Source organism: Cibotium barometz, chromosome 10, assembly GCF_041138505.1.
Source record: "Cibotium barometz isolate CiBa-2024 chromosome 10, ASM4113850v1, whole genome shotgun sequence".
Taxonomy (NCBI): domain Eukaryota; kingdom Viridiplantae; phylum Streptophyta; class Polypodiopsida; order Cyatheales; family Cibotiaceae; genus Cibotium; species Cibotium barometz.
Genome location: NC_141055.1, coordinates 31,883,010 through 31,904,407, shown reverse-complemented (window position 1 = coordinate 31,904,407; position 21,398 = coordinate 31,883,010). Strand labels below are relative to the sequence as shown.

At 39.8% G+C, this 21,398-nt stretch overlaps 1 protein-coding gene across 1 annotated transcript; it reads left to right on the top strand.

The window, feature by feature from the left end:
• The first annotated feature begins 1,910 nt into the window (after nt 1-1,910).
• On the top strand, nt 1,911-19,239 carry LOC147634785 (germin-like protein 9-3). The gene is made up of 2 exons (XM_086803296.1): nt 1,911-2,246; nt 19,168-19,239. The coding sequence occupies exons 1-2, from the start codon at nt 1,911-1,913 to the stop codon at nt 19,237-19,239; spliced, it is 408 nt and encodes a 135-aa protein (XP_086659422.1).
• The last annotated feature ends 2,159 nt before the right edge of the window (nt 19,240-21,398 follow it).

Here is a 21,398-nt window from a genome sequence, read left to right as displayed (position 1 = left end):
CAAGAGGGGGATAGAGGAAAATTGCCTTATCTAAAAAGTGGGGAGAGAGAGAGAGATAAGAGCTAAGGGGGTAGGAAGAGAGAGATATTCATTTTTTCGAGTTATGAATCACGATATTATAAAATAAAACGTTTAGACAATATGATGTAAACTTTGGTCCATGAAATACTCATGCCGCGTTAGCAACCAAGCATCGCATGGATCAAACACAATAAAAACAATACAAGTCAAATCAAACAAATTTACGACATTTTTTCGACCGTGTTAACGATCATATGCCATAATATGCAAGAAAATTTACGACATTTTTTCGACCGCGTTAACGATCAAATGCCGCAATATGCAAAAAACAATTTATGCACTAGCGGACGACACCAACTTGCCACGTTAACGACAAAATGCCGCCCGATTCTATGGGAATACGAATAGGATAGGAACATACACTGGCCGCATTACCGACCATATGCCCGCATTTGACAAAGGGAAGGGAAGGGAAGGTGACATCGTCATAACGATACTATGCTTGCCGCGTTATCGACTAGTACCGTTACGGCGTGCCATACCATAGGACACAGACTAGCCGCGTTACCGACTAAGTGCCCCAGGGTAAGCACCATTCCGAAGAATGGCCTTACACACACACCTGTCGTGTGGCGGACCACCCACATCCTGCCGCGCATTACGACAATGAACGGCTGCCCGCACGAACACACACCCACACACACATCCCTCGTGTGGCGGACCACCCACATCCTGCCGCGCATTGCGACAGTGGGCGGCTGTCCGCACGAACACACACCCACACACACACACACAAGTTTCGTTACCTGTGTATGCTATCAGTAATGAACTCCCAAAGGGCCCCCCGGGCCCATATATATAGAAAATTGTACCCCGCCGGACTGGAGGACGACCCCGCAGGGACCCGCCGGGGTTTCCTTTTTTCCGACGGGACCGCCGGGTATAGCAAAAGCCCGGCGGGATTTTATCCGGTTACCAGGTTGCTTCCCACTGGCTTTTTTGGGAACATGTTAACATGTTAACATGTTAATAACATGTTAACACATGTTATTAACAAAAAAAAAATTGTGATCACGTGAATATAAAATCATTGGCAGGGGGAGTCAAAGAGGCCGTAGAAATTGGCAAAGGTAGTATAATGATGCATGTGAATGCTATTATTGTGGTAAGCCTGGACATGTGCAAGCAGAATGTTATAAGAAGCAGGGGATTCAATCTTGTGTCTCGTGTGCTTCTCTCTCATCTCTCTCATGCTATCGCCTCCATCTCCAACATGGTATCAGAGCGCTGCCAAAGCCTACATATGGCCACGTGATAACATAGGTCTCAAAGCCATCGTGTGTGCAATCCTCTCGTAGCAGCATCAGCATGGCCATGTTCTCCTATGCCTTGCTCACATTAGGAACTCAATGGAGTCTTTTTGGGCCCTTTAATTTGCCATGAGGTTATGGAAATGTTTAACTTTTTGACAAATAGGAGCCCTCCATGTAAGCAAAAACCAATGGTTTGTAAGAGAGGTGTAAGAGTGGTCAAAGGGTGCACTTTTTCCCAAAAAAGTGGAGGGGGCAATTTTACAATTTTCGGACCTCCATAACTTCTACATACAAGCTCCGATTTGAGCGGAGATTATAGATCCGTGATCTACGTATCAAGAGCTTTCCATAGATATGTTACATGATATGGTTTTATCCGCTAGATTTTAAATTCCATTTTCCCCCCAAAATTCAAATTCGAATAAAGTAGCCGTTTTGAAGCTTCAAATTAGAAAACGTTTCTTCTTAAGAGAAAAGGTTTGACTCCCTTAAACTGCCAAATAAAAGTGCCCAAGAAGACTCCATTGAGTTCCTAATGTGTGCGCAGTCGCGTTAGCGTTGGTTGTGCCCCAGCAGATGGCGGGCGCTAACGACCCGGAGCTAACCACGGACTTCTCAGTGCCCATGGGGATGAACGCTTGGATGGCAACTTCTTCACTTACGGGCTTCCGTGGGGGGCCCAACGCGGCCGTCGGCGCCTTCAAGCCCATCAAGGACTTCGCGGATGCCTTCATAGCACTGACCGGCCGCCGCCGCTCTCTTGGAGTTCCAGCCGGGGTCCCAAAACACCTCTCCCACACCCACCCGCGCACCACTAAACTCTTCTACGTAGTCGATGGCAGCATCATGGTGGGCCTGGTCGACAGCGTCGGTCACTTCTTCAATCAGACGCTTCAAAAGGGCGACCTTTTCGTATTTCCCAAGGGGCTCGTGCACTTCCAGATGAGCGAAAGGGAGAGAGAAATTGCTGCCATGAGGTAGAGAGATTAGATCTGTTTTGCAAAGTAGAGAGAGCGGTGTGTATGTGTGTGTAAATACAAGCACACAAATCTTTCCCGCAGTTACCTTAATTCTCTCCAAATCAGCAGACGCTTCAAGAGTCTTTCATCAGATTACAACAGTTACCTTAATCGTCTTATAACACAAGCGGTGTTTTGATCAAAGATTAATTGCGATGATGATGATATCAGATTCCAACAAGAGATCTTCTTATAATTATGAATGCAGTCTTGCATCGACATCTAGCTACGGTGTCCAAGACAGTTGTTGTATAGCAACCAACTTGTGAAAATCTTCAGATAGAAAGCTATTGTAAGACTTCAAATCAAAATGTAGATAACAATCATGATGAGGATTGTAATCAGTCACAAATTAGAAAGTAGTTGTGCAGTATATACAGATCCTTTGTAAGAGTCAAGGCCATGGTCATGATCAATTATGCAGATGATTGAGATATTCTTTGATCAATTATGCAGACGATTGAGTTATGCTTCGACGAGACATGCCGGCTCAAGGGGTTTTTAAAGGGCTTCTCGCTTTGTCTCTACTGGCTTCTTGACCAATGCAAATTATACAGTTCTCATGCTTTCGAGCACCTCGAAGATATTACACCACTGCCATGCCCTCAAAAGGATCCCAAGGTCCAATGTATACTTCCATTCTTCAACCTACTAAAGCAAGATCTTAAACTATGGAACCTTCATCGTCATGCAAATCTCTTAATTGTCAAACAAATCTCTTCATCAACAAACAACTAAGTCCTCTTTTGTGATCACTTTGATGGTTTATGTTGTGAAAACTAACTCTTACACGCAATGCTGCTATCTTCACTTCTTATGGTTTCTTGATCATATATACATTGCAGCTTGACATATTCATCATTTTTTCAACTAAATCAATCTGATAATCTATGATTTCACTTCTTATGGTTTCTTGATCATATATACATTCCAGCTTGACATATTCATCATTTTTATTTTTTTATTTTTTTTCAACTAAATAAATCTGAAAATCTATGCTAACCATGGCCTTGATATTTTGCGAAGGCAGTAGGTGCCAACAAGAGCAGGAGAGTTTGGATTATGGCGAGATAAGTTCTCTATTTTATAGTTTGTTTTGCATTAACTATGAGAAATTGTATTGAAATTCATACATGAATGCATTATCAAACAAGCGTCTCTTAGAGAGAGCATAACTACTATTTTACATGAATCCACTATCAAGCGTCTCTTAGAGAGAGCATACCTACTATTTTACACAAGTTCACGCTAATTTTACCTTTCTCACCCTGCATTTGGTGTCGAGTTTGATATGGCTATCGTAACCTGCTAATTTTGACATCTTTTAATGGAAGCTATTCAGGAGTAGTTTGTGACCCTAAGGAAGATATTTTGGAGACATAATCCTTATCTCCATCATACAATGGTAGCATTGGTTCTCCATCACGAAAACTGCTATATGGATAGGTATCCATCAAGGATACTCAAATCTCACTTTTCAGATGAGGAGTTGATAGGTATGATTCTCATATTAAATCCTCAAGAAAAGGTATGTCAATTGTTTCTTCACGATATATGGGTAGGTATCCATCAAGTGCGTGGAGGATACTCAAATCTCACTTTTCAGATGAGGAGCTGATAGGTATGATTCTCATATTAAATCCTCAAGAAAAGGTATGTCAATTGTTTCTCATATTAAATCCTCAAGAAAAGGTATGTCAATTGTTTCTCATATTAAATCCTCAAGAAAAGGTATGTCAATTGTTTCTCATATTAAATCCTCAAGAAAAGGTATGTCAATTATTTCTCGCATATTGATTGTGATGCTTTTAAATGCATCTTGTTTCTTTCATATTGATGGAATGTGCATCCATTGACTTGGTTTACCTTTATATTAATGCTTTGGTGTTGTCTCCTGATACTATGGTTTCCTTCCCTGATGATGGTTACACGTTTCCTCAAAATGTCCATGATGCCATGGTGATGGTTACACATTTCATCGATATTGGTTGACTATGTCCATGATGCCATGGTGCTGTTTTATGATGATTTTTCAAGCATACATATGGATGCTTTTTCGTCAAAATGTCCATGATGCCATGGTGTTGTTCCATGATGATGGTGGTTACATGTTTCATCGATGATGGTTGACTACGTTTCCATGGATTGTATCCATGATGCCATGGTGTTGTTCCATGATGATGGTTACATGTTTCATCGATGATGGTTGACTATGTTTCCATGGATCGTTGTTCCATGGTGATGGTTACATGTTTTGTTGATGTTGGTCATTCCAAGCTACATGTTTCGTTGATGTTGGTTCACTTAGCTAATCTATATTGGTTGATTGTGTTTCCAAGGATTTTATCCATGATGCCATGGTGTTATTCCATGATGATGGTTACATGTTTCATCAATGATGGTTGACTACGTTTCCATGGATTGTATCCATGATGCCATGGTCATTGGGGATGCACTGTGCCTTGGCTTTGGCTCATCAGATTGACTAGGTTTATTTAAGTCTATCAATGTCTTTTGTGGTCGACAATGCAACCATGCACGTCTAAATGGCTATAATGGTGATCAAGTCTTGGAATTCAATCTATGGCAACTAACAAGAAATTTCGTCGAGCATATTTCCCGAGAGGTTTGATTTCTCGTCCCGTCAGCTTATGAGGTTTATGTTCACGTCATGTCATCCTGACTACATGTCAGAGGTTTGATTTCTTGTCCCGTCATCTTACGAGGTTGGTTTATGTTCACGTCATGTCATCCTGACTACATGTCAGAGGTTTGATTTCTCTTCCCATTAGAGGTTTGATTTCTCGTCCTATCAGCTTATGAGGTTTGATTTCTCTTCCCGTTAGAGGTTTGATTTCTCATCCTATCAGCTTATGAGGTTTATGTTCACATCATGTCATCCTGGCTACATGCTGCCTGCGGATGTCAAAGGTTTGATTTCTCGTTCCGTCATCTTATGAGGCTTACTATCCTTATTGTGAATGTCACATGTTTGATTTCTCGGCCTATTATCTTATGAGGTTTACTTTCAAGTACGTCATGTCAGAGGTTTGCTTTTTTGTCCCGTCAGAGGTGTCTACATCCTAATTATTGTTTCATGTCAAAGGTTCGCTTTTTCATCATGTCTGGTCATCCTACCTTTGGACGTCAGAGGTTTGATTTCTCGTCTTGTCATCTTATGAGGTTTACTTTCATATCACGTCATCTTGGAGGTTTGATTCACGTTATAGTTGTCTCATTATCTTAACTCATAATATCGGAGGTTTGATCTTATGTCATAGATTTTTCCCATGGCAAAGATATGATTCTAGCTTTCCATGATATCCTTACTAACTAGAATGAGTGTCATTTTCTATTTTAGTGTTTATTGACAGGTCAATCTTCCAAGTCAACTTCTCCAAGTAACCAAATTCTCTTACCAAATCTAGTTCATTTGCCATTGATTGGATGATCTTCCACAAGTTGACATTGCCATGCATGTCCTTGCGGATGGACTATATTCCTAAGCAACCATATAATAGATACCTTTATGTCTATTTCTTTGTGTACATCTTTTTCGTGTACATCTCATATTTCTATAACAAAATTATGGTTTTCCATTTGTTATGGAGACTTCTTCCATATTACAGGGTTTATGGATCAGGATTGTATTTGGATATTGTTGAGCTTCAATATAGAGAAGAGACTACAAAAATATTATTTGGCATCATCACACGAAGATAGACTCGCACCCAACCTACATGAATGGATCAAGACAACATAAAGATGGATGACGATGACTCCTTCAAAGCCTTCATGGCTATTGTACACATAAGAGTGATGAAGTATATATGGGAGTGATGTAGCTCCTTCATGGCTATTGTATATATGGGAGTGTTGTAGCTCCTGATCATATTTGGATATTGTTGAGCTTCAATATAGAGAAGATACTACAAAAATATTATTTGGCATCGTCACGAAGATAGACTCGCACCCAACCTACATGAATGGATCAAGACAACATGAAGATGGATGACGATGACTCCTTCAAAGCCTTCATGGCTATTGTACACATAAGAGTGATGAAGTATATATGGGAGTGATGTAGCTCATGGCTATTGTATATATGGGAGTGATGTAGCTCCTTCATGGCTATTGTATATATGGGAGTGATGTAGCTCCTTCGCAGCCTTCATGGCTATTGTATATATGGGAGTGATGTAGCTCCTTTGAATAATACTTTGTAACTATAAAATAATTTAATATAGCGGTAGGTGTATATAGAGCTGTGGGTTTTTCCCTTGAGCTCCCAAGGGTTTTTTCATCCACAGTTAAGACCCTTCTTTGAGCAGGGGTGTTGGCTATATATAGAATGTCTCTATATATAGCCCTAGGATCTCCTCTATATATACTCATCTATTGTGTGTATTCCACGCACTTTGGGGATTCAATCGTGTCTCGTGTGCTTCTCTCTCATCTCTCTCATGCTATCGCCTCCATCTCCAACATGCCTAACATTTTTGTAGGGCATTCTCATGTTGATGGAGAGTCTAGTGGCTCAGATATGAGCCTTGATGAGGAGCTTGGGATCCCAGCTATGAGAACACCTGGTGTAAAGAAGGCTATGGAAGCCATGAATGAAAAGCTGCGAAGATCTGGGAGAGTGAAAAATCCTGTGCAGAGATTTACCTATGATGGTTATGTGGCACATCACTATGCATATATGGCAAAGGTTGTGCAGGTTGTTGAGCCCACATGCATTGATGAGGCTGTTGGAAATGTGTGTTGGGAGAAAGCTATGGATGAGGAGATGAATGCACTATATGGAAATGAAACTTGGGACTTAGTGCAATTGCCTGAAGGCAAGAAAGCCATTGGATGCAAAGTGGGTGTACAAAGTAAAGCATAACAGTGATGGAAGCATAAACAGGTATAAGGCTAGGTTGGTAGCCAAAGGATATGCGCAGACATATGGCATTGATTATGAGGAAACTTTCAGCCTTGTTGCCAAGATGGCAACAGTGAGAGTTGTGATAGCAGTGGCTGCATCAAAGAAATGGTCTTTACATCTGATGGATGTAAAGAATGCATTCTTGCATGGGGATTTGCAAGAGGAGGTGTATATGCTGCAGCCACTTGGTTATGAGGATGTGGGTCACCCCGAGCATGTTTGCAAGCCTTGTATGGCTTAAAACAAGCACCAAGAGCATGGTCTGACAAGATTTCTGAATATCTTGTCACTATTAGCTTTCATGTAGCCAATGCAAATTTCTCGCTGTATGTGAGACATGGTGATAGAGGGGTTGTGCTTGTTGTCATCTATGTAGATGACTTGATCATTACGCGGGACCATGATGCAGAGATCTTTGATGTAAAGATCTTGCTTAGACAGAAGTTTGAGATGAAGGATCTGGGAGGAGCTCAGATATTTCTTGGGCATTGAGGTGATTAGGTCACCACATGGTATTGGATTACTGCAGAGACAGTATGGCTTGGATATGTTGTACAAGTACGGTATGACAGGCTATAAGCCTATCTCAGTGCCATTGAATCAGAATGGTAAGTTGAGTGCAGATTCAGGAGAGATCTTCGAGGATCCTACTATGTATAGGCGCATAGTAGGAAGCTTGATCTATATGACGATCACTAGACCAGATTTGAGCTATGCTGTTGAATTGGTGAGTCAGTTTATGCAGGTTCCACGAAAACCGCATTTGGATGCATTGAGACGCATACTGAGGTATGTGAGGTCTACTTTGCATTATGGACTATTCTATGAGACTGGGACAGAGATATGTGTACATGGGTACACAGATGCTCATTGGGCTGGTAGTATCTCAGATAGGAGATCTACTAGTGGCTTCATGTTTTCTTTGAGGAGTGCTGCTGTGACGTGGAGCAGCAAGAAGCAGCCTCCTACGGTTGCTCTATCTAGTACAGAGGCTGAGTACAGAGGAGCTGCTACGGCAGCATGTGATGTAGCTTAGTTGAGAAAGCTACTTGCAGATTTGGGTCTATCAGTGGATAGACAAGTTATCATTTTCTGTGACAACATTAGCAGTATACAGTTGGCCAGGAACCCAGTTTTTCATGCTCGTACGAAGCATATAGAGGTCCACTACCATTTCGTCAGAGAGAAGGTCTTGGCAGGAGATCTTGACCTTGGATATGTCAGCACAGAGGATCAGGTAGCTGACATCTTCATCAAAGCATTGGGTACAGAGAAGCTCCGCAGATTCAGGGCTTTTCTTGGTGTACATGAGATGGAGTTGAGATCGAGGGGGAGTGTTGAGATATCGAGCTCATCTAGTGAGGCGATGGCCCGCCTGGGGGATAGGCCCCGCACTTACACCACTGGCGTGGTTGGTGAGATCTTGGGTGATATGTGGCCAGTGGGATGACAGGCTGTGTGACAGCCATTCTAGAGACTGGCATAGTTATAGCGCCAGCTCATTTAGTTGGGTTCACACTATAGAGAACCCATGTATGTATTGGTTGAGTACCTTTCATATTATGAGTACTCTTATCTTGTATATGGTGTGTTGAGTGTTGAGTGAAGAAGAAGAAGCTTTTCAGCCTCTCACCTTGTGTGTTCTCTATTAGGGTTTTGTGAGTGTGTGTGTGCTTGCAAGAGCTCAAGCTCTCTTCCCCCCTACATCTTTTCAGGCAAATTTAATCAGAGGAAGGTATTGAATCCACCTTCTTGGTTCCCGTCCACAATATGCTCTGAGAATGTCTTCAATCACTTGATTGACTCTCAGTCTTGCCACCATCGGTCTCTGGATGATAAGCTATGCTAAAGCAAAGTTGAGTTCCCAGGGCTTGACATAAGGACTGCTAGAACTTTGAAGTGAAGTCAGAATCTCGGTCACTTACTATCCTTTTTGGGAGACCATGAAGTTTGAGGACTTCTTTGATGAATATTCGAGCAACATCAGCAGAAGCTTTGAAGGTCTTCTTTGCTGGTATCAGGTGAGCTACTTTGGTAAGTAAGTCCACTACTACAAGAATGGAGTCATATCCTCCTTGAACAGTGGGGAGACTTGTGACAAAATCCATACTAATGCACTCCCAATTTATTTGGGGAATATTTAAGGGTTGAAGTTTCCCAGGCATCTTGACCCTTTCAGATTTAATCCTTTGGCATGAGAGACATTGCTTCAAGTACCGAAGGACATCATTTTTCAAGCTTGCCCAATGAAAGCTCCTTCTTATGGCATTTAATGTTTTTGCATAGCCTGAGTGTCGTGCAGTAGGACTACATGAGCTTCATGGAGGATTAGTTTCTTTAAAGTAGGATCCTTAGAGATACATAGCCTGCAATTGAAGTAGAGGCTTCCTTCATGAGTGGAGTATCCTTTGATTAGATTCTTCTCTTTCTCTGAATTTCCCCCTTCTTCTACTAACTTCATCATCCTCTGATAATCTGGATCATGAGATGAGACTTCTTCCACCTTATGGGATTATTTGGCATTAAAATTGCACTCAAGAAAGGTTTGCGGTGGCTAAGTGCATTTGCTACCACATTATCTTTCCCAGGGCAGAATTTGATGTCAAAGTCATATTCTTGTAGAATTTCAATCCATCAATCCATCTCGTTTGTCGCATGTTGAGGTTAGGATGGGTGAAGATCCACTTCAGACTTTTGTGGTCAGTTACAAGCTGAAATTTACCCCCCAAGAGATAATGTCTCCATAATTTGAGGCAATGAACAACTGCTAAGAGCTCCAAATCATGGGTGACATAATATGCTTCAGCTTGCGGGAAGTATAAGCAACTGGTCTTCCTTCTTGGCTTAAGACACCATCAAGTGCTAGACTACTAGCATCAATAACCACTTCAAATTCCTTCGCAAAATCAGAAAGTTTCAGGATTGGGGTAGAAGTAATAGTGACCTTGAGCTGATCAAAATTATTTTGGTGGATTGGTAGCCACACTATTTTGCAATCCTTCTTAAGAAGATCTGTCAAAGGTGCAGCTACCAAGGCATAATCTTTGATAAAAGTCCTATATCATCTCGTGATTCCCAAAACCCACAAACTTCACGAACTGATTTAGGGGGTGGCCACTCCAGAATATCCTTGACCTTGGCGGGGTCTACTGAAACGCCATCTTTGGAACCCAAGATACTCAATTTGATGAGTAAAGAAGGTACATTTGCTCTTCTTGGCATAGAGTTTGTGTCTGCGCAACAATTGCAGAACTCTACGCACATGCTCCTCATGCTCTTCCATTGATTTGGAGTAGATCAAGATGTCATTAAAAAAAACATGCACAAATTCATCCAAGTAAGGACGGAATATATTTTGCATTAGGCGGTTGAAGGTTGCAGGAGCATTGGTTAACCTGAATAACATTACAGTAAACTCATAGTGGCCATAACACGTATTGAAGGCTGTCTTGAGTATATCTACTTCCTTGACTTTGATCTGATAGTAACCAAACCTTAAATCTATTTTTGAGAAGACTTTGGCTCCATGAAGCCTGTCAAGAAGTTTGTTGATGTGAGGGATAGGATACTTATTCTTGACAGTGACTTGATTTAGCCCTCGATAATCTATGCAGAGGCGGAGAGTTCCATCCTTCTTTTTTTGGAAAAGAACAGGTGCCCTCCAAGGAGAGCTACTGGGGTGTACGAATCCTTGCTCAATGAGTTGGGAAAGTTGCTCCTTAAGCTCAATGGATTTAGGAAGGGACATTTTATAGGGCATTTTTGAGACGCCAGGGATTACCTCGATTTCATGATCGACTTCTCGAGGAGGCAGTAGCCCTGTAAGCTCGTCAGGGAAGATGTCAGAGAATTCTTGGAGCCAAGAGGGTTCTGTCTCCTTACTAGGTTCAATGGCTTTGTTGAGCTTGACTAAGAAAACTTGCTGACCCTTACGTGTTCCCTTGAGAAGATGTTTTGCCTTGACAACCCTAGATTTAGGTTTTCCTGTTATCCCCTGAACAGATATTACTTGGCCATGGTCATTTTCAAAAGTGATACTCCCCTGGTTACAATGAATGCTAGCTTTGTTTGCAATTAACCAATCCATCCCAAGGTTTCCATAATAAATTCCTAATGGCAAGACAAAAGTGGCCATGAGTTTGCTCATTACCCAGCTCAAAATCAAGGTTTCCTATAGAGTGGCGAGATACTACTTCTTTTCCATTGGCTAACTCTACACTCATTCTTCTAGCTGTTTTTTGCAAAAACACCTAGGAGAAAGAAATGAATGGGTACTGCCACAATCAATCAAAAGCTGAAATGGCTTACCGTGATGAGTGGCTGGGGTTTGGATTACACTAAATTGTTTATTTGAACCTTGGTGTTCTACTGCCGCATGGATGGTGGCGCGCTCTTCTTCAGCCATTTCCAAGGTCGGTTCTTCACTTATAATATAGGCGGTCCTAGCAACTGCTCCTCCCCGGCCTCTGCCACGCCCACCGCCTCTTGCACCTTGGTGGATAGGGGTTCCACGGCCTTGATTTCCTCTGCCACCTTGGGGAAATGATGTTGCCATCTTGGGATAGTTGGCCCTAAAGTGTCCCGGCTCATTGCACTCAAAACACAGAGGGCCTTCTCTGGAAGAAGCACCATACGAGCGGGGGAAAAAATAGTTTTCTTGTCACCCTCTATTCTAGTAGGGAAAATTCTGTTGGGGTTTCTTGTAGGGTTGATCTTTGGGATCTCTTTTGATGCTTAGGTTTGTCAGTCCTCATTTCTTTCACAAGGGCCTTTGCTCGTATGATCCTGTAATGTGCTTGGTCTCATTGCTTCAAGGCGGGAATCTAAGGGTTCATTTAACCCTTGGCAAAGACGAGCCACTTGCTGGGAAGTAGTCATAGCTAGGGCATCACTTGCACGGAAGTAGTCATAGCTAGGGCATACTTCCGAAGAGTGATAAATTTGGAATAGTAGTCCTCAAGTTAAGCTACACTGCCTAAGACTAAAAAACTCATTCATCTTTATGGAATCATGGGATGGGGAAAGATATCTTTCCTTCACGGCCTGCTTAATGTCTTCCCACATTTGAGAATGCTCGGTGACTTCCTTGTCATGGCACCATTGTTTCCACCAGAGTTTAGCATCTCCGATGAGGCGAAACCATGCAAGCATAGACTGATTTGCTACTCGAGTATCGACGGTAGAGAAATAATCATCGATTGCTTCAATCCAGACTTCTGCATCCTTCTCAACCTTTGAACCTTCTCCTTTGAAGGAGGGAGGTTGCATTTGCTTGAGCAAGAACGTCTTCTCCTAGGTATCATTGTAAAGCGCATTGGGAAGTGGGGAGTGATCATCCTGGCCATCATTGTAAAAACAATTTTAAGATTACAAGATTCATATTTGCACAACGCTTATTTTTGGAGAGTAAAACATTGAAATCATTTTATTTCCAAATATTTACAAGGACGAGTTTTATTACAAAGATCTGAGACTAATATGATTAGTCTTATTTGCCATCAAGGGAAATTCCTAAGCTTGACTATGACATAAGGGTAGAGCGGTCGACATAGGTGCAATATGGGGGTTCCGCTGTAGTTTCTAAGACTCTAAAAACTGATGGTGGTAATACTGGTAGACTCTGGATTGGGGTAGGTCCCAACACAGCTACTCTATCAACAGGTAAGATCTGCATCACTTGGTCATACACCCAGCGATCCTGAGGTATGCAAATCCCATCTATAGTAACAGAGGTGTCGGCCCTAGGGTATAGACGAACCAAAATAAACGGATCATCTTCAACTTTTCAATCCAACGAATCCGCTTTAGGTCGGTGTGGTAAGGTTCCCAATTTGATTTTCTCGGATGAAGAAATATCTCGGCCAATGACTCCAGAAATCTCTACCCCATCCTCTTTCAATACGAAAGAAATGAGGGAGGGACATCTTCGCTAGTATCTGCACCATGGTGTCACGGAACTTGAAATTTGAGGAGTGAGCAGCTCGAAGATGCATTGAAAAACTAGAAACTTTGAGTAGGCATCTTCCTCTTCCTACAATCATTCAAACATCAATTCAACTTGTTTTTTTAGTAGGATGTTTTTATTAATTAACACTAGTTTGGTACCAAAACAGGACACTTGAGTGTCCTTTTTTGGGGGTTGCAAAAAAAAATCAAACTCCTAATGTAGGCTTTAAAAACCAAAATGCTTCATTGGGCATGTAGAACATAACCCTATGCTTATGTAAAAAATGCTAAACATATAAAATGCCTTTTTATTTGGAAGTACATAAGCAACAAAGTAGCATATGTCTTGAAAATGAACATTTTTCAGGATTTTTCCAAATATGCAAGCATCATTCTCTCAAAAAAAAATCCAACGATATCAGTAGCATTTTTCCCAAGATATTTTGATAGCATACATCAGTCCAAGGAGGTAGAAGTTCACCAAAAAAAATCATTTTCCTTTCCTAGAATTTTTTCCAAAAAAGTTGCATAAAATCAGCAAAAGTAACGCGTATTATCAAAAATCAATCACGCCACTAAAAAATAATGTAGCCCTATCAATGAGAATGTTAATTATTGGTTTTCATGCTTAAGATGAGATAAATAAGCCATAATTTGATGTGTATGACACTAACTTAGCCTCCACTTAAGTAGGTTCTTATCGCCTAGTTCTAAAAAAACTGTAAAAAATAAAAATACAAAATTTGATCATCTTTTATCAAAAACTAATCATAACTATGCTTGCACAAGTAGTCTACACCTATAGTTACAACAAATAATGCACTTACACAGCTTTTCCCTTTGATGAAAATCAAAATTAGGCTCATAATTAGACATTTTATGTATTAAAAACAGGTTGCGCAAAAGGCCATGTATGAGAAGAGGCCCAAAAAGTGGCTCTAAAGTTTTGGAAAATTCAAAACAAAGTAGTATTTACCCTATATAACATGCGTGCACCTCAAGTTTTACATTATTAGCTTGCATATGGAAGGAGAAAAATTCATGCTCCACCTATATAAAAAACCTCATTTCAATATTAGCGAGTCAAAAATTTATCCAATAATTGTCGTTTGATGATTCCAAGATTTAGTTTACATCATGGGCTTTCCATCAAGCCAAGTTTCATGATCAAACTATGTCCCTTCTAAAAGTTATGTCCAAATTACTACTATTTTGAAAACAGCAAAAATCATGCGTTTTATCAGCATGTGTTTAAGAAAATTAAAATATTGCATTGAAAAAGCTAAGAAAAGTGCAATTTAAAAAATCTCAAAGATTTTTTGGGTCTTAAGGAACATCTGTGGATGTTAAGCATTTCAAAACTCTTAATAGATTGCCCACAAAAATTCAAGAAAAAAGCTAACTTTTCAGGACACTTTAGTGTCCAATTACAGAACTAGTATTAACATTATATTAGGTAAAACATTCATTGTAAAACAAACCTTAAATGGTAGTTCCTAGGAGCTAAGATCGGCTCTCATACCAATTGTAAGGTTCCCTCCTTCTAAAATAGGAGAAACACTTAAGATAGTCCACTAAGTCTTAACTTTGAGAAAAATTTCCTATTCATCGACACCTTGACTATGTAGAGATTCAAGGATATGATTCATAGGTAAGACCTACTCCTATCCCACACAGGGGGAGCATGATCTTCTAAAAATCAAATCACCCATAGGGTAATTGATCATAAATTGGGCAACTACTAAATTTGATTTCTAGAGGCAACACTTTTTTCCTCATCCATGCAAGGCACAGCCCGCTGGCCTAGTCATCTAGAATAGAGTTGCCCAACAACCTATTTATCTAGCATAAGGCTTTCACTTAATCTATTGGAAAGCTACCCGACTAATTGGGTCCACCCGCCATCCGTAGGATGGTGCCGTCGGGGCATTCCATCCTCCCACTTCTCACACGTCAATTTGTTTTCTAATTAATCCTACCACACTATTTGTCATAAATAAACATGTTCCTTAATTAAGGCCCTTTTCACAAGGTTTGTTAAAACAGTCTTTTTCACAATACAATCATGCCAAAGACAAGATATATATATAAAAATTTTATACATGAATCAATTCCATACAAGCCAAATCGGCTCTCTTATTCTTTTCCTTTATACTGCCGATGATCTAGAATTCGGCCTTCTAGCCTCTACATGCTGGGCAAAAGCCTACGGGACCATACACCTCATCATCGGCTGCTGTGGCGAGGACTCAAGATGTGGCCTGTCGCCCTCTCAGGCTCCATCGCTCGATCCTCCTGTCCCTCAGAGGGATGTCTGCACACTAGGGTAGGCTTATTCACCGCACTAGCCTGGGCCCTCAGAACTAGGTAGCATCATAATCTCTCGCCTCAATCGGCGAACCTTATTCTCCCAATGGTATGAGGGATACCTTGGGCCATTCCCGGGCTTTGCTAAAACGATGCCGCCTGGCTACACAAGCACGGAACAGAGTTAGCGTCGAAGCTAGGAAAAACTTGCACTCTTTAAAGATAACAATTTCAATGCAATTTATTGAATACAGCATCACACAATTCGTAACTTCATATAATTTTATGTCATTATTTTAAAAGGAAAAGATACACATTTATTAACACTAATATTAAAAAAAAACTCTTCTTTAAAAGATAACCAAGCTAACTTGGCTACCATTTCCTTGAGGAGTTTGTAAAGGGAGGGTTGGAGCCACATCAGGAGCATCTTCTCTAATCTCGTTGTTGCGCGCTCCTCCCGAGGTAATATTTTGACATTTTCGGGAAGGGGCCATCTTGGACATCGTCTTGTAAGGCTCACTGTCACGGTCAAAACGCTCTAGTCGGATCTCAATTCTGAGATTGTTTGCTCACCGTATGAGCAAAAGACCACAGCGCATGAACCCTCTCTTAAGGCAAAAACCTCTTATTAAAGTCCACGCAAATGGGGAGGAATTGTGAGATGTCCTTAAGACAAAAACGTTCTGCTAAAGGGGAGAAGGGTTGAGGGTTGCTGTAAGTCTCTTCACACACGAGGGGGGGTTCCTAGCAAGAGGGGGATAGAGAAAAATTGCCTTATCTGAAAAGTGGCAAATGAGGGGGTGTGAGAGGGGTGGCTATACTATAGCAAGTACACCGCACAGGGACAGACGACGGTACGGACGAGCATACATTGCGTAGAAATTCGTGTTGCCTATGGAGCACCCCGAGGGTTTATATAGCTATGGGATATGGGTATGGGCAGTGCGCAAAGCAAGGATGAAAGGACGGTGTACCAGCAAAGACTGTGGATCAGTGGCCTACATGGCTTTGGGAGAAAGGTACGGTGTCGGTAATAACAGGGAAAAGAGTGGTACGCATGTACCTTATCTGGTCATCAGGGGCAGCATGGGTGTCCACGTAGTGGTATGTGTGGACCACACAGTGGGAAGCCGTCCTTTGGTTCTTGTGTGGCCATCATAAGGGCACCCTCGTAAGTGTGTACAGTCCAAATCTTGGGACCGAGTCCCCAAATTTGGGACGCCAGTCTCGATTTGCGTGGCAGACCGCCTCGGGGGGTGATTTTTTTTTGTTTGAGAGGTTCTCCTGGTTGTTGGAGTTCAGACCGTTCGTCAATCGGACACCCGATCGTGCATTTATTAAGGTTTAAAGGTCGTCACTTTTTAACTAAAAATGATTGAAATTTACGTATAAGTTTGATTTCGTGTCCATTTTGGATGCTATAAAATCCTATAGTAGAGTAAAGTCACGCGCAGATTCCAAATTTGGGCTCAAAATTTGAAGACTCTAAGTAGAAATGACTCATTTATTAAAATCATTGATTTTTATACCATAAAAACTCTATTACATGGACATTTCTTTATGAGTGAAGATGGGTATGTTACAGCATAGAGCTTAATCCATGCATTAATCTCTATGAATAGAGCTTAATCTATACATTAATATCTATGCATAGATGAAGCTCTATGCATAGAGATTAATGCATGGATTAAGAATTCAATTTGGTAGGAATTACACTTTTAGAATAAAAGAATTTCTCTTATACATCTAAGTTATGCATAAAATCCATTTATGATGAAAATCACACTTTCAGTATAAAAAGCATATCATTTATGCATACTTCTATGCATGAAATTCAATTGTGATAAAAGTAACACTTTTATAATAAAATAATCAACTTTTATGCATACCTCTATGCATGAAATCCAAATATGATAAAAGTAACACTTTTATAATAAAATAATCAACTCTTATGCATGCTTCTATGCATGAAATTCAATTGTGATAAAAGTAACACTTTTATAATAAAATAATCAACTTTTATGCATACCTCTATGCATGAAATCCAAATATGATAAAAGTAACACTTTTATAATAAAATAATCAACTCTTATGCATACTTCTATGCATGAAATTCAATTAGGCTAAAAGTAACACTTTTATAATAAAATAATATTCTTTTATGCATACCTCTATGCATGAAATTCAATTAAGCTAAAAGTAACACTTTTACATTAATCTAATAATCAATTTCTTTATGATTACAATGAATATCTTTCAATTAATCTAGGATGATAATTCCTAGAATATGGTAGGAAGTCCTCTTTTCATGCTTTGAATGAAATTATTTTATGCGTAATTTTTATAAAAATTTTGCCATAGCTTCGCTGCTATGACTAATAAATCTCAATTTTTCTAAGGGATAAAGCTTATCATTAATGAAATAATTAGAATGAACTCTAATTGGATCATTAATCCATAATGGATTGAATCATCAATATACATAAACCAAAAGCATAGAAAAAAGCCATTAATTTGGCCTCAAGCATAGATTAATCTTGGATTAAGGAAAAGCTTTATGAAAAGCTTCATTTGGATTGAGAATGGGTCATGAGTATGACCCATTCTCAATCTTGGATTAAGGAAAAGCTTTATGAAAAGCTTCATTTGGATTGAGAATGGGTCATGAGTATGACCATTTCTTGAGTGAGAGAGAGCATTTACATAAAAACCATTTGAATTAAGCATAAATGAAAATTTATATAATTCGTAACTATCATTAATCAATTAACTTCAATAGCATTCATCAATGTAATTCCTAACTATCATTAATCAATTAACCTCAATAGCATTCAAAAACCATTCCAATTAAGCTTCTCAATTTGCTTGATTCTTTGTTCACGGTAGAGGCCCCCAACCAATCAATTGGTTAAGTATGTTGATGGAGCCACTAATGGGGATTGAAGAAAGAGGGAAGCTCCAAAAACTAGTGAATTATTAATGAATTCACAGTTCTTGGCTTAGGTGGAGTAGAGTAACGATGCACAAACACTATATATTTTTCAACAAGGGGGAGGCTTCACCTTAATTGGACCATAATCTAAAAATTTCTGAAAATCTAGACCCTTAGACTAAGGTCCTTCATACTCATTTCCAATTAATTCCAATTGCACATTGGAAAGTTCTTTTTGAATTTCTGTTTCAGGGGAACTTATTTTAATAAGATGAGAAATTTTCTATCTATAAATATTCAAAATCTGAATATTCTCTCTCTAGAATATTCTCTCTCTCTAAGTCAAAACAGTTAGAAACAAGGTCTTTTATATTTCTGAAGAGGGGATTGATTACAGGGAAAGATGCTGGACATTTTGAGAGGCTGGGGAGGAATCTTATAAATTTTATATAAATTGTTCTTTTTTTAATGTGTGTTAAACCTAAAAAAATGCGGTGGACCGTTCTCCTTCTTGTGAGGAGTATGACTTTTCTTATTGCAATGGGATCTCAGCCACATTTGAATGGTTGTGACAACAAGGTGTCACTTTTAACTATGAAGCTATGCCCGCTATAAGTTTATATTATTTTGGTTTTAGAAGCGTTTAGAAATTTATCTAGTTTGTGTTTTAACATTACTTAATCTTGTGTGATACAGGAAGATGATGAAGAGGCGATAGGCAAGGAGGAGGATAATGATGAGGAGAAGGAGAAGGAGGAGGATGAGTAGAGAGGCATATTGTGTTTAATATTATGTCACTCCATACTTAATGTAACTCACCTGTTATGGCATTTTGGATGTAACTCACTTTTTATGGCCTTTGGGATTTAATATAATTAACATTTTGGGAGTTACTATGTTTCAAATGTATTTTCATATGTCGATATGTCTATTTGTACAAATTAGAACTGTATTCAATATATTGAATTAAATATTTTGGCACAGATTGGGGCAGTAGCCCCAATTTTAATTCAAAAGTGTCATTTTCATTTAAAATGAATTTATGCATAGGAAGATGCATAAAAGATTGATTTTTACTTCGAAAGTATTAATCTCCTTAAATGGAATTTATGCATAAATAAATGTGTAAAGAAATCTTATATCAAATATATGAGTTCTCTTGTATTCTATAAATAGATATGAGATGAGATAGGATGTGATAAGAGGTGTATAAGATGTGATAAGAGGTGATAAGATGAATTAAGATGTGATAAGATGTGTATGGGATGAGGTAAGAAGTGTATGTGATAGGATAAGATGTATATGGGTTGTGATAGGGCGAGAATGGATGTGATGTAAATGATTAGATGTGAAGGCATATGGGGTTATATGAATGGGAATGTGAAAATGGATGTATGTATGTGGATGTGTGGATGTGGAGATGGGAGTGTGGATGTATGAATGTGAAAATGGATGTATGCATGAAGATGTATATGCATAGATGTGAATGTGGATGTGGATGTAGATGTGGCTGTATAGATGTGAAAATGAATGTGGATGTAGATGTGGCTGTATAGATGTGAATGTGGAATGTGGATGTGGATGTATGTGAATGTGGATGTAGATGTGGATGTGGATGTATAGATGTGAATGTGGAATGTGGATGTGGATGTATGTAGATGTGGATGTATAGATGTGAATGGGAATGTGGATGTGGATGTATGTGAATGTGGATGTAGATGTGGATGTATAGATGTGAATGTGGAATGTGGATGTGGATGTATGTATGGATGTGGATGTATAGATGTGAATGGGAATGTGGATGTGGATGTATGTGAATGTGGATGTAGATGTGGATGTATAGATGTGAATGTGGAATGTGGATGTGGATGTATGTATGTATGTGGATGTATAGATGTGAATGGGAATGTGGATGTGGATGTGGATGTATGAATGAGGACGTGATAGTGGATGTATGCATATGGATGTGGATATGGATGTGTATGTATGAATGTGGATATGGGTGTGGATGTATAAATGAGGATGTGAAAATGGAGGTAAGCATGTAGATATGGATGTATGGATGTGGATATGGATGTGGATGTAAGGATGTGGATGTGGATATGGATGTGAAGATATGATATGTGATGTGAAGGAATCTGAAGTAAGGAGATGGAAAATGATGTGATTGGATGAGTACACATATAAATGGAATGTGGAATAAGTAATGTGGATTAATGAGGGATAATGTGAAAAAATGAGAGTTAATATAGAAATTGTATTTGTAAACTGTTTGTAAATGGTGTTTGTAAATGGCTGTTTTATGTCAAGAATGTTGGGGAAGCATTTTGACCGTCTTGTGATTAAGGTCATGGAGACCTAACTGATAAAGTTGCAACTGCTGACGGAGAGTCAATGGAGGACGTCTCGCGTAGCAAGGTTGACCGAGGTCTTGACCAGCCTCGGTTCGATTAAAATGGTGAGCTTCCGGTACGGTGGATGAGGGACCAAGGAAGCGGCCTATGAGTGAAGCGCTAGGTCACCTGCGAAGGATCCTAGAGGGTGCTGACCATACGGTGCTCGGGCTCTGGGTCGCCTAGGATACCCACGCGTGCGTCGAGGAAGATATTGGAACAAGGAGTAAGAGTTGTTTTCTGAAACCGGACATGGATCTGGTTGATTGACCTTGCTGGTCTTCAATGGATGAGTCCATGGCTCTTTTTATGGATCTGTTGGTTGATCTTGCTGATCTTCAACGAGAGTCCATCTTGATTTTTATAAGTGATTATATTGCCAAGTATTATGGGCTAGGAACTATTGAAAAGACCCCTGAGCGTTCTAGTTGCCAATGATGCCATAGATACTCTGATGAAGGAATGATTGGAAATTATGAATCAACCGGATAAATTGGAAGATTGTGATCAGTGGTACTATGGTTTCATTAAAGG